The sequence below is a fragment of the Odontesthes bonariensis genome, chromosome 12 (assembly GCF_027942865.1).
Source record: "Odontesthes bonariensis isolate fOdoBon6 chromosome 12, fOdoBon6.hap1, whole genome shotgun sequence".
NCBI lineage: Eukaryota > Metazoa > Chordata > Actinopteri > Atheriniformes > Atherinopsidae > Odontesthes > Odontesthes bonariensis.
The window spans coordinates 30,019,561-30,034,272 of NC_134517.1; the positions used below are offsets into that span (position 1 = coordinate 30,019,561).

Below are 14,712 nucleotides of genomic sequence, written 5' to 3' on the forward strand. Positions count from 1 at the left end.
GCAAAGACATATGTTAGTGTTTCCTGCCTGTCCCTTCCTCCACTGTTTCACATGCCACAGCTACAATGATCATCTAAAAGAACTGTGTCCATCAAAGCGATGCTATCTGTGGTGCAGAAGTAGTGTAAAGTAGCTTGAGCAGAAGCAGCAGCCATGTTTTTACTACACAATAAAGGAGCACAAAAATGCAACTAGAGGAAGAGGACTTTTAGTAGTAACTCCTGCAATGATTTGCAGACACTGCAGACACACCAAAAGGACTTACCGGGGACACCAAAGAATATGTTTTTATATTTACAGTACAGTAGATTAAGCTGAAAAACACAACTACTGTAAACTGTGCAGAAACATTCGGGTCGGTCATGAAGTTCTGGTGAAAACTGGATTCCTGTGATTCCTCCACTGTTAATTCTATAGCAAACATTTATACAACACTGCAAGTCCCACTTTATGCTTTGGTCTAGAAGTTATGAGTTATTATGTCAACTGTGTTCAAATTGTCACTGCTTATTTGAAACCATGGGACACCGGACAGACGAACCACGCTGCTCTAAAAGATAGTTTGGCTCTTTAGTTTGTTTTGCCAGAATGCACGATGGAGTGTTTTTCATCTTCATACATCTTCATTAAACTGACGTGTGTAAAAGGTCATTTATTAGAAATGGACTTTGAGTATTTGTTACTTTTTTAACTTCGCGAGTTTCTAAGTTTGAGTTCCAATTACCTCAAGTTCCAACTATTAAAAATCTAATTAAAGTTTGAATTTGACATTTCATGAATATGCAAAGCAAACTCAGCAAAGCTACTGGTTGTAACTATGTGAAATGCTACGGTTAGCATATCATACATGCTTGCATAGATTTAGTGTCTTGTACTTGAGGTCCTGAAATGTTCCTTTGGAGTTTCATTTTCTTCCCATTCAGCCACAGCCGATCACGATCAATTTTCAGAGAACTTTCTGCGTTTAAATCTTGTCATGTGTTCATTAACTTATCTTAAGCACAGTGCCTGAACTTTAAAGAAGCCGGAATATTTAAAGAAAAATATACTTGCTGTCATAGAAACAAGAATTTTCTAAAAGCCTTTCTTATCTAAATAAGCTAATGAAATGGGTATTTTTGCAATGTGAGAAACGCCGTCACACAGAGCTGATTTTAGCTCCAGCATGGCGGCCGGAGGGTGTGTTTGCCAGTATTCCCAGAAATGCCCCCGTGTGTGTTTTTTAAATGTTCCTGTGTGTTTGTGTGGCAGGAGGGTTTGTCGTCTCAGAATATGTGCATGTAAAACGGGGCGGCACAATCCCTCGAAGGCAATAACAAAAGAACCAAATGAGAGTTTTGTCCATGTTTCAGCAGTGAGTGATGACTTTGGCAGAGACGCTGCAGATAAAACACTTTCAACTGAGCGCAGGGCCAGAACTAAAAGCAAACAGCTGTGCTGCACAATCTCTCTCCTCCACTCACTCCCAACCACTCTCTCACACTTCTTCTCTTTTTCCTCTTTTATTTCTTTCACCTCTCTGTCTGCTGACTTCATCTCACTCAACGTTTCTCTCCTTTTCTCCCCTGATGACTCTCTGGCGTTTGAACCGCTCTTTCTTTTCTTCCTTGCGTTAATTATTCTGTTTCTTCCTCTCACTCTTTCCTTTATTTCTTTTATTTCTTTGTTTTTCTTTGGTCTTTTGCTTGTTTTTTAATAGTGCACACAGAGTTAAGTGGTATTTTCTTGCTTTTGCGAGAAGGATGCTAAAAGTTAATTTCTTTCTTCCCTCTTCCTGCTGTTCAATGGGTGGGACACCCCATTGTACCCAAACTCACACACAACATCATCAAATATTATGGCTATGCTTAATTGAAACTATGCAGCTGAGCGTGTGACTGCATATGGAATATTTTATGTCGCTCTTGTTAGAAATTTCAGGCGCGATGAAGAAACAGCGGACGAGTTTAAACAGCCGGTGTTGTGGCAACATGGCTCATTGTTTGGAGTTTGTTTTCCAGCATAGAGGAAAAAAATCAGACACACTTCAGCCTTTTTGGGTCCAAGAGATCTTTATAAAAACCGGATCAACCCTGAAGTAACCTCAAGTGAGTTTTGAAAACAGTGAAGTGATGAGGGAATATCAGACCTCCACTAACTTTATGTGGAACAAAAACAGGATTAGCAAAAGCCTCCGAAAGCATGAGAGGCATGCATGCTAGGAAGACAGAACCGTTGTAGGATGCTTTCCTTAACATTTGAAATAACTCAAATGTTTTTATAAAGGTTTTATTATTCAGTTTAGGCTTTTATTGGCTGTTATGGCATCTGCCATTCATGCTAAAATCTTGTCAGTTACTAAACATCCTCTTTTTGTCTTGAGGATCAGCAGTAAGTTATCTTATGCCTTTGTCTTTTCTTGCAGGTATGTGTACCACAGCTCCAAGTGGATGGTGGCAGGAAATGCAGACTCCCCGGTGCCTCCACGGGTCTACATCCACCCAGACTCTCTGGCCTCTGGAGACACCTGGATGAGGCAGGTGGTCAGCTTCGACAAACTCAAACTCACCAATAATGAGCTGGACGACCAGGGACACGTAAGGAAAACTTCCTTCTCTCTTTAGCTTCAGAAATCATTCGCTGCTCAGTCTTTTTTACATACCGAAACCATGAAATCTCACAAAATATTTAGTCACGGTATCTTTGAGTTTGTTTAATACTTTGGCACATTTTTTTTATAATGATGTCAAAGCCCCTGAACCCTCACATTAATCATTCATTTTGCATACCATCTTGCAACACAAGTAGTAATTAAAATATTATTCATCGTCCTGAGGGGAAATTTATCTTGTGCACAAGTAAACCGAACATAATCAGCATGATATATACACACACAAAACGCAGAAATGAAACAGTACACAACACAAATGGACGCTGTACAAACCCTAAATGAAAAACCCGTGTCTTGTTTGGGTTTAGATATTAAGCTGTGATTTTCATTTTTGTGCTTCATTCTTCATGGTTTTGTAGCGATGAATGAAAGCGCTCTTGGAGCTGTGGCAGCTCTTGGATGGAAATGTTTATGATGCATTTGCTTGAAAGGAAAGCTGACACGACTCTTCACGGACTTCATGCTTTCATGACTCACAGAACGATGAGTTCAGAATCGATTTTCTGTCTGCTGAACCACACGCCGCCTCCCACACTCTGTTTCTTTGTGAACATTGACCACTGATTGAATATAATGCAGGAAACATTTTACAAGTCTGGGATTTGAACCAGTGCCCCTTAATGCATAATATTTATTTCCTTCATGGCACTGTGAAGGATATTGTAATGAAAAAGTTTTGCTAAGGGCACTTAATGACTCCGTTTGATTTGTAGTTCCCTCCAGCAGCCACACAACTGAACTAAATCTAAAATCTGACCACAATCTTGTCTGATTTACTGCATCGCTTGTATCCATGCAGTAAAAGAGGTGGTGAGCTCAAGTAAGTCCCTTATAGGTTTCTGGCTGCTCTAAATATGTAATGTGGCTTTCATAAGTGAAATATTTAACATTAATGCATCATTGATTTACTGCGCTGCTTATGTCCATCAGCAAGACTGCAGCAAGCTTAAGTGTGTTGCTTATTTGCACTTCAGACTTTTCCTAAGTTAGAGGCAGGTTTCATGGGAGAGGGACTTTATTAGGTGAAGGCTATTAATAATTACTGGCCCTATTGCATTTAGTCCTGCTATGAAAGTTAACTGAATGCACAAGAAAATATTAAACTTATAAATCAAAAATGACAGGGAAGCAATTTTGATAAGCAGTGTTTGCAGTTGGTAAGGATGGTTGGAAATGTAGCATCAGCGAAATGAAGACGGAGTTATTTTTGCTTGCAGTCAGTGGAGACCACAACAGAACAAAAAATTACTAACATGTGAAGACTGTAAGCAGTGTTTAACTGTCTGTGCAACCATAATATAAAAGTGGTGTCTACTTTTTTACCTTTCTTTTCGTGAATTTGAAATTGATAAATGCAGCTGCAAAAGGGATGTTTGAACTCATTTTAGTTCACCGTCCCAGAACTTTTAGCACAAATTCCAACATCGGATTTAATGGGGAAGTTGTTTTTTTTTTTTTTTAAACCTGTAACTTATTTCTGGCATAAAATACGTGCATCTACTCACCGATAACAGTTTGGTGAAAGTCGGTGTCCTTCGGACGCTATTTAGTACTATTGCACTGTTAGTTCGGAGCTGCCGTGTTGTTGTTATTGACCCTTCCCAGTCACGTGACTTTCGTAAAGCAACCGCCATTTTGAATGTATAGAAGACAACGATTTGCGAGTAAGGATAGTAACAGTAACGATACAGACAGACTGAAAATTGTATAAAAGAAGAAAGAAAAAGATGCAGAAAAAAACTCCACTATCCAGCGAGGTCGGGCATTTAGTGGGCCAGCAGAGGGAGAGGGATTTGGAGAAGCTGAAAATTGGAGGTTTAAAAAACGACGTGTACTTGCTTCCACTAGGGCTGTTTACAGACGTCCGACAGCATGCCACCGCCTCGTCTTTACCCGACTTCGGCCCCCGCGACCTTTATATTTATGTTGTAAAAAACCCATCGCCATACACGGGAAAGGATCAAAAGGCATACAAGAGTTTGGATGCCTACAAATATTTTGTGTCGGGCTATGTGACCTGCCTTTTACCAGTGGATCGTCCCTGGAGCCGGTGGGCGCCATCTTTTTACAGCTAAGGTTTGTTTACATTTTTCATTTAACGTTGTTCACCAGGATAAACGACATGTAAACCCGTTGACACGGTGTTATAATCTTGCTATTACGAGAATTGCAATGACCAAGTCGTAGTGCTTTACTAAAGGCGCTGTGTTATGTTTTATCTAGTAGAAAGGCAACCCTGAAATGGCACGGGGGAACACTAGTGTGCCGTGAGAGATCATCTGGTGTGCCGTGGAAAATCCCTCTAAGGCTTTATCTTTATTTTGCATGTATATGTATATGTTATATATCTTTATTCGACACTTACCTCCAACAAAGTGGTCACTACACAACCGCTGGTATACTGAAGGTTGCCAGTCTTTCCTATTGATCGCCGCGACTCATCTTCTCCGTCGCTCAAGGTCAGTGGGGATCCGGTAAAAAGACAAATCTTTCCTCGTCTGCTGACTGTTGGTACACCCAGGCGCGCAACAATATGCCGGCATGATGTAAACCTTACTGATCGAATCGATATTTTCCTTTGAATGTTCCTCGCTCCTCCGTTGTTGGCTGTGGTAGACTACTCGTTTTCACGTCCAAAATGGCTGACGCTTTTGTTGTGACGTCACGTGGGATGGGTCAATAGGAAGCTTTCTACACACGTGTCTACTGGGATGACGTCATCAAAGCGCGCCGCTGCAGCCAGCTCATTCACTCCGTGCTCTGTGACGGTCGATTGACTTTACACGGAGTTTGCTACTGCTAGTTTTGTGCAACATGGCAGGATATTTATCGGATTTTGACGACGTGGACGACGACTTTAAGTACGATGGACGTCCTTAACAGAGGGAATGAGCTGCGCTGCAGCGGGGCGCTTCGATGAAATCATCCCAGTAGACACGTGTTTAGAAAGCTCCCAAAAGCCCCCGATAACAACAACACGGCAGCTCCGAACTAACAGTGCAATAGTACTAAATAGCGTCCGAAGCACACCGACTTTATCGGTGAGTAGATAAATGTATTTTATGCCAGAAATAAGGTCCAGGTTTAAAAAAAACTTTAAGTAAGTAAGTAATATTTATTTATATAGCACCTTTCACAGACAATGAAGGTCACAAAGTGCTTCACAAGAAGTGCACAGAAAATACAATAAAAGTCAACAATAAAAACATACAGTTATTAACAACACTAATGATAATAATAATAATATTACAAAGTAAAATAAACAAAGTGGTCATAAAAACAGCCAACACACTGCTGTGGTTAGAAGGCTTGTCGAAACAGATGGGTTTTTAGTCCGCTCTTGAAAGCATCCACTGAATCAAGCGAACGTAACGAGAGTGGGAGATCATTCCAGAGCCGCGGAGCGACGGCCTTTAACTTCCCCGATAACGGTGAAGAATGGTAACACAACTGTTTAAAGAATCAACCGTGCTATAACACGTCCACGTGTTTTTTTTCTATAGCAGAAAAATATGAGGTTTCATTAAACGTCACAACATGATACTGCAAATGAATGACACATCACTTTTACTCGACAGATCAAGGGTGTCTGAGCTTTTTGTGTGTGAAACTCCTATGAGTCCCTCCTGCTCTGGATAGGTGTGGTGCTTTAGAAGACACCCCTAAGGGTCGTAATTCAGCACATGAACAAACGACTGCGATCATTACAATAAGAACACTGGGCGGTTAAAAATAAGGCGGAATGTTCTTCTATATGACTAGAAATGACAAGAAAAAAAAGAAAAGAAAAAATGCATATTAATGATGCAGGGATGACGTGATGAATTTCATACCAAAGAAACTTATCCCAGTCAGCTAGATCATGGTTTCTGGGTTTAAAGATGTATGGCTGGATTTATTCCATTAATTCGTTCAGCATAAAATAGTTTTACGGTGTTTGAGATCCATCAAAGGTGAGCTGCAGACCAAGAAGAGGCGATTGGGAGGGGCTAAACTGCTCACAGATCTGCTTATATTAAATATGGCAAAGTTACTAATGTTATGCTTTAGCCATTTTAGGGCACAAAGTGCCTTTTTTTTTTAGGTTCTAGCAATACCAGGGGAATGGTATTAAACTTTTAGAATTTGAGGTAACATCATTTGGCAGTTGTTTTGCTCTTTGGCTCCCCCTACAGCTGTGGGATGTTACACCACTGTCTTATAAACAAATCTCTGTGTGAGCCCTGCAAATGTGCAGCCATACAATTTGTTGTCGTATTTAAGAGGCCACCAACATCCCATCAAAAGCCCGCAAAATATAAAGCGACAGTTTGGTGCAGGGCTGGAAACTAAAGTTGTGAACTGCGGTATCTCAGCCCCTGGGCGCTGTGGGGCCATTTCAGACCCGGTAATTTTACTTCAAAACAAGTCAGAGCCACATCATTTCAAGGTTCACAAACTTCTGTAGTGTTGTTTTAAAGTAAAAAAGAAAATATTAAAAGCTGTTTAACGTGTACTGACGAGAGTTTCTCAGTTTTGCTTTGCTTCAATTAACTGATGCAAAGTTGGTAATAAAACAAACAAACAAAAAAAAAGTCTCTCCTGACTGTCAAACTAGTTGAAAGTAGGCTGCTATAATTGTTGCTGTTGTGTGAGATGCTGTTGAAGAAAACAGGAAGCGCTCCAAATGAACATCGTCACTGGGAGGGTTAAAAAAGCAGGTGCTGTGATGGCTGTGGATGTGGCGCAGTATGGGCGCCATCACAAAGAAGTTTACAGTGCTGCGACAAGATGGCAGCCTCATGTGGAGCTGGTGGACCTCTGCTCGGTTCCTGCTCTGCAGAAGATTTCATCAGCTCATTGGGGATGACTTATGGGTACGAGTCCTCTCCCACTGCGCAGTTTGAGCGCTTTGTTTTTCGGGCGGTGATGGGTGAGCAAAGGGAATAAATTCTGGAGCTTCCTGTGTGGGGAAACCTCACCAGTTCGTGCTCATCTTTCTGACTTGTGTCACAAAATGCCTGCCTCATCAGAAACAGACGGCACACAGTAAATGTCATGAATCATCAGACATTTCAACAGTAGCAGAGTCTGTGACAAAATTATTTTAGTCACTGCAGACAAATTGTCAAACAGTGTCACCTTTAATTTTGGACTTAGCGACGAGATTTGCCGGTTCTGACAACCGCTGGACTGACACAACCAATAAGAACCTGTAATAAGAGGTAGATATATGTCCAGTCTTTTCTTTTATATATATATATATATGTGTGTGTGTATATATATATATATATATATATATATATTTATATTTATATATTAATGTAGTAGCTAAATTAATTATTTGTATCTGTAGTAGGTAAAATCACACAAATAAGTTACAAAAATGAGACCACTCACCTGTGCTGCCTTCTAATAATTCAGTGAGCATTGTTATCCCGGCCGGAACAGTATTGTCAGAGCGATAAAAGTCCAGACAATCCAATCCACTAAAATGTTTAATCCAAAAAACACAATTTCCTCGCTGCATGTTGCAGCTGTTTTATCTTATCCTCTGTGTTTTCTTGGTCATAGCTGCAGTTTGCACGTAAACAACATACTGTTATCATTATTCTAAATGGAACCACCATCCTTAGCTTGTGATTGACACCCAACTTAAAACGGTAGGAGTCTTCTCCACAAACTACTAAAGCCAGCAAGAGTCATTATTTAAAATAATCCCTACTGCCTCGTCCTCTTGTGTGTACAGACCGAGCCACGTGCAACTTGTCTTATTTATAGCCAATGAGATAATGAAAATGAGTGGGTTGGTTTCAATGTCCGATGAGAAAAAAGCCTGGTAACGTTGCTGCTTCCAGTTCTTTATGAACCACTGTGTAAAAAGTGTAAACTGGTTATTAAGATTATTTTTAAAAGTAAAAATATGGCCAGATAGATGAATATTTAAATCTGATGACTGGATATTTTAATCGATAAGCTTTTATCCTGAGAACGCAGCTGTGGTTACCGATGATCCTCTTGCAGTTGCAGCTGTCTGGATATTCCTTCACAAACTAAGACCTGTCTAAAATGTTCATCCTCTGTAGTATTCTTATTAAACTTGAGCAAGTTCTTCGTAAGGCACCAGCCTGTTGTCAGATTGTGTTTTCCAGCAACACAAAAGGTCTCTACTTTAGCTATTTACAGGCATTTGTTCACAGAAAATGGAGCCAGAATTAAAAACACATTTTCTAGTGTGTTTTAGGCCATAGTCCTGGTTACACTTAGAGGGATTCTCATTGTTTGGATTCAAATTTAAAGTCTTACCTTTTACTCCAAATGGTTTAATAACAGCTCTCAGCTTAGTTTGGGAGATCGTTTGCAGTTAGTCGTGGAGTAAAGTGAATAATGTTATGTGCTGCAGAGTGCGTCCAAATGCACATCATACAGTATGATGCAGCTGATTGTGGCCCAAGAGATTAAATCAAATAAACATTGTAACGAAAAGGTCATTTGATATATTTTCTTTTATTTGCAAAGTAAGTCTGAAAATGTTGTTGAAAGGCAACACGAACACGTGTTCTTTCTCATGCACGAAGCACCATGCCTCCATAGTTTCGCTGTTGAGTTATTGTAACATCACGCACACAGCGTGTCAAAGAGGATTCATGCTGTCAGCTAACAGAGGTTCTGGTTTCTGATTGGACTCATCGGCTCAGATCCGCCTCACTCTGTCACTCTCGCCTGTCATCTTTTTCCTGTCTCGCTGGTCTGTGGGAAAAATCTAATAAAACACTGAAACATGCTGAACGAGCCAAAAGTTTTTTCTTTTCTTTTGTTGCTTCGCTTTTGTTCTTTGTTGTTAATGATGCATTGTAACGTATCGATGCTTTTGTGCGAGAGCGTTCAAAAGTCCACAGTAAATGCTTTTACAGTCTGCTTTGAACATTTGCCCATTTCCCCGCAAAAAAATTGTTTAAATTGCTTTTAAGAGATGCAATTTTTTCACTTCTTCATCAGAACGACGTGTGAGGCACAGCAGTCCTTCTCTGTCTCACACAGTCACTCACTTTCTCTACTGGTGATCAATCTTCTCACACAGTAACAATATGTTCCTGCACAGCCACAACTCGGGTAATTAATTGCTTTGATCACTGACCTTCGACGATCATTTGGTGTTTATCTTTAAAACTGCACTAGAAAACTGATACATGCATGTTTTGGTGTTTCTGGTGTGGATATCCAAGTGATTTTCAAAGGGAATTGATTAACCTGATTGTATTTGCACTCGAACAACAGTCCTCTAGCTGGTTCCAGAGTCCTTTCTTTTGTCTGGCATCTGTTTAGAAGTTTGCTGTTAAAATATGTTTGGATTTCAATCTATTTGCTTTATTTAATGCCTGCAAACTGATGAGTCTATTCAGGAAAAATGTTATATGCAGGCAGAGATTTGAATTTTCCAGACTATAATGGCTGATTAGACAGTGAAACAATTGTACATTCACCTACTTCTGCACTAAAATTACACTGGTGGGAAAGAGCATAAGAATTGTAAAACATGCCTAATCTGCAGTCATTATGTGTAAACTTTCATTCCTGGAGGGCTACTTAAATCTTGTAATTTCCATTTTCAAAAGGCTGTTTCACCATTTCAAAGGACGGCGGCATGAAAACAACCCGCTAGAAGAGAAATGGCCTAAAACTGATGTGGAGACATGCAGCCTGGAGACATTTCTCTCTTTGGGGATACAATTTGTGCAACATCGAGTAAAAAGACACTGCAGTGCCGCCCACATGGTTTGATTGACAGGTTATCTCTGGGCAGAGCACGCCAAAACACCACAAAAAAGAACGCTGAGCAGCACGAATGGAGATGAGTTTTTAAAATGAGGACTCCATATTAAAGCAGCATCTGTGCGTCTCCATGCAGCAGCTCAGTCGTAATTTCTGCATTTATTTGCGTTTGAGGTCTGGAACACTGAGTGCAATGTTTTTGATATTCAGAGGTGTTTTCCCCCCTGCAGCCCCGGTTTGAAATGACCCCCTCTGTTGTACCCGAATGTGGAGAAGGTTGGGGGTGTTTGGCTCTGGGGAGGTTTTCTCACTCTCCGTTTAATCAAGAGCAGACCGAGACCCTGAGGCGAGGCTGGGGCCAACACAGTCTGACGCCTCTGCTCTGCTGTGAAATAATCCTCAAGCAAGCGTCACTGCAATGTGAAGTTGGTTTCCGCTTAATGTCACACGAAACCGATGCAGAATCAGTGGGGCTAATTGATGTGAAGAAACTGCACATGATTGGAACTACAAGTTCAGAAGCACACATCAGTTGTGATGCATCTATTTGATTCACGTCGAACCTTTACTCCACACATCTGCATTACGCAATCGCTTCCAACAGCACAAAAACACTGAGTGCACCTCCATCTCTCTCTTTTTGTGCCTCAGATTATCCTCCACTCCATGCACAAGTATCAGCCTCGTGTTCACGTCATCAGGAAGGACTTCAGCAGCGAACTGTCTCCAAACAAAGCGGTGCCCAGTGGGGAGGGAGTCAAGACCTTCAGCTTCCCTGAGACGGTCTTCACTACCGTCACCGCCTACCAGAACCAGCAAGTAAGCAGCTCTCTCTTTGTACCCACATAAAAAATGTATTTTAACCCTTGTGCAGTCTTAACATTCTGTTTACTCCCCTTATCCTATGGGTCAAAAATGACCCGCCCTACCAAAGCCCCAAAATAAAGCAACTTAATTGAATTTTAAATCCAAAATCAATTTTGTATGATGAAACCACCTGTTATTTATCTATTCAACTCAATTCGATACATTTTTTATCATGTATTTTTTGTTACACAATACAAAAAGATAATCACCAGTTTTCAGGATTCCACTTTTTTTTTTATTTATTTTTTTTTTACCACAAACCATCTGTCAGTTGGACCAACAGTTTTCTTGTTTTCTCAGTTTTCTTTTACATAATAAAGGTTTATTATTGCTATTATATAAATGTGAAGTAATTACTTCTGAATTAATTATATTGAAAGGGAAAAAAACAGTGAACTTTTTTCTGGTGTTTAAATGTTTTTATAATTCACGGGTCAAAAATGACCCATAAGACAATCTTTGTACCCTAGTGGTGTACAGCCCACATGGAAACATAAACAAAAATAAAGTATGACTTTTTCTAATGATGGGGTCACTTTAGGAAAAGTCATAAAATTTCAAGTTGGAAAAAGATAGTTTACGGCAGGCCTGGAATTTCGTCATTTTAGGGGCAAGGCCACTTGGCCTTTTGAGTTGTCAATTTTTTAAGGGCACAAAGGCCAAAAGCCAGGGCACCAAGGCCATAAATTAAAACAATGATTTAACATATGATATGAAGTGACTACGATTGTATATGCATTTACAATACTTTTATATATACTTATTAAGCATTCAATGGACACCAAATTGCAATTAAACAATTTTTTTATTAAAACTACACAGGATTCTTATAGCACAGACATGTTTGGCTCACTGTGAGACTGTGGTAGTGGGCCTACGTTGAAAGGACGTCACTTACAATGTAAGTGAATGGCAGTTGCTATGCTAAGCTAACTAAGCTAGTTCTGGCCAGTGGGTGTAATGTATTTTTTTTGTGGACAGTTCAGGCATGCCACAAGACATGTGAATGGGTATTTTGATTGCGTTTTGAAAATGGGGCGATATAATTTATATCCACTAGCCACAGACAGATGAGACCCACTGAATTCATTTGATCAATTTATTAACTAAAGCTTTAAATTCATTTTACAGTGAAATTGGGAATGTATATCCAATTAAAATAATTACAATAATTAAACTTATGTACATACAAAACTTATTCTAACATTTCATTACTCCTCAACCCTCACAGACTATTCAGGGTAACATTTTTTGTACATAAAAAAATAACTTTAAAACTGATCTATATTCATGTGAACCCTGAATCTACAAAAATGGAAATATTGAACAACTTTCTAACCATATTTTAGTGCAGATAATGCATAAAATTAAACACAAAACTATGTGCAGAGACTAATTATGGAATTATGGATACTGTGAAATGCTTAAACATCGTCCGAGCTCTCTGAACTGTCTTCGGATCCATCTAAATCAGTTCCATTTTTCCCTTTTCTCACAAAGTGTCACCATGCCAGATTCAATATATTCAAAATATTATCCTCCTCCCCTCCTTTGGCAGGCATATCTTTTCTCTTCACGGCCGGCTGTCCCAACCATCGCCACATTTTGTTAGTGTTTGCGTCTGTATTTGTACCAATAACACGCTGTCAAATAATGCTCCCCCTTCTCAATGCATTCATTCACAATGATGGAGCAGAGTCACCTAAATAAAGACAGAAGTGTCCCAAATACAAAAATCAAATGGCGAATGACACCCCATTTGTGCATGTTAAGCTAACTGCTTGTTATAATACGATAAGTGTTTTATTACTTTGCATGTCTTCCAAAGAAGAAAATAATCAGACGCAGGGTAGCAAAACATTATGGGCGTGAAAACGAAACTTAGAAAATCGGCTCGGCGCATGCACAAAGTAGTAATTCTCGACAAGTAGGAGAAATCGGCTGAACACCGGCGTCTATCGTATTTCCAAACCAAGAGTGACCCACTCCCCTAGTACGGCAGCCTCGGCGGATGCGTTCCCATAGAAACTGCGCTCGCGCGTCCCGCGAAATAGATGGTAAAGTTCCTCATTTATCATCGGCCAAGCCGGCTAGTGAGTTTTTTTTAATACACGCCAAAAATAACTTTCACCCGCATTTGGCGGGTGTTAATTTAGAGCCCTGGTATAAACGAGCAGCAAACGAACCTAGTCTGCACAGAGGTCTTTGACAGCTAACAACACAGCGCTAACTGCCTAGCACTAGATAAAAATAAAAGAACACAACTTCAAAATATTATAATTATGTATTACCATACGAGCAAGAAATAGTAATGTTATCCATAAAATTACACTTAAAGCTGGACAAATGAAAAACTTAACGGCAAACAGGATCATCACAAAACCTTACCTCACCTCCAGCGGAGAATCAGCTGGCTACGCACACGGAGGCTTGAGGGGGTGGGCGGAGATAGACTGATGTCAACTGTCATCATAGACCGTCCGAGCGGTGTATTCCAGGCTCGAATTAAGCGCACCGCTGATTTTTTATTTTTTTTCTCCACCAGATGCTCATTGATCATTTAAGCCGTGTCAGAAAAGAGGCAGACTGCTAACCGCAAAACTTAGTCAGAGAGGGCATCAAGGCCACTGTGGCCTTATGGCAGATATAATTTTCAAGGGCACAAGGCCAAAGTGGGAGGGCCCTCGTGGCCCTCGTGAAATTCCTGCCTTGGTTTACGGTATTTTTTTCTACAGCTAAACATGGTAGTGGCTCACTTTTGACCCGCAAGACAACAGGAGGGTTAAAGAATTCTATCTGTGCAACTTTCCAGCAAATGGTTCAATGAACTAAAATGATCTTTGGTCTTAATGCTTGTTTAATTCTTTAATATCTATCCAACATTCTGCTTGTGCATCTTGGAAAAGTCTTTTTTTTTCTACATTTCTGTAGATCACCAGACTAAAGATTGACCGCAACCCATTTGCCAAAGGATTCCGGGACTCCGGTCGAAACAGGTACACCATAAATCCTGAAAGTGTCTTCTGTGCTCCATGCATCTATCGTTGTCTTCCATCTTCACGCAGTGACTCAGGAGAAAGGTTTTCATTTGACATTTCTATTAATCACTGATGTGTATCATGTCAAAGCTCTTCACACAATGATGTCACGTTGTTTTTAAAGGCTGTTGTTTATACCATATCATGATCTTTTCCTAACTCTAACCAAATATTTCTGTAGCCTAAATCTAACCACATCTTAAGCTCATTAGTTTAAACTTTAGTCGGACAAGCATTCCTACCTGTTGAAAAAAATAAAATAAATGACAAGATGGCTGCTTAACCACAAAGACACGAAGCAGATGGACAGGACAGGTCATACTTAAATGAACCACCCAGATCAGTAAAGATTGTAACTAGTAGAAAATAAAATCTGTTGCCCCAGTGTTGTGGTATATTTTTCCT

The 14,712-nt window shown here is 40.0% G+C and overlaps 1 protein-coding gene across 1 annotated transcript in view; it reads left to right on the forward strand.

Moving 5' to 3' along the window:
• tbx15 (T-box transcription factor 15) overlaps nucleotides 1-14,712 on the forward strand; it is a 42,038-nt gene that overhangs the window by 18,265 nt on the left and 9,061 nt on the right. Inside the window, exons 4-6 of the mRNA XM_075480080.1 lie at nucleotides 2,405-2,576; nucleotides 11,054-11,221; nucleotides 14,201-14,265. Of these exons, the coding sequence (XP_075336195.1) occupies nucleotides 2,405-2,576; nucleotides 11,054-11,221; nucleotides 14,201-14,265 (405 nt within the window). The remainder of the gene's footprint in view (nucleotides 1-2,404; nucleotides 2,577-11,053; nucleotides 11,222-14,200; nucleotides 14,266-14,712) is intronic.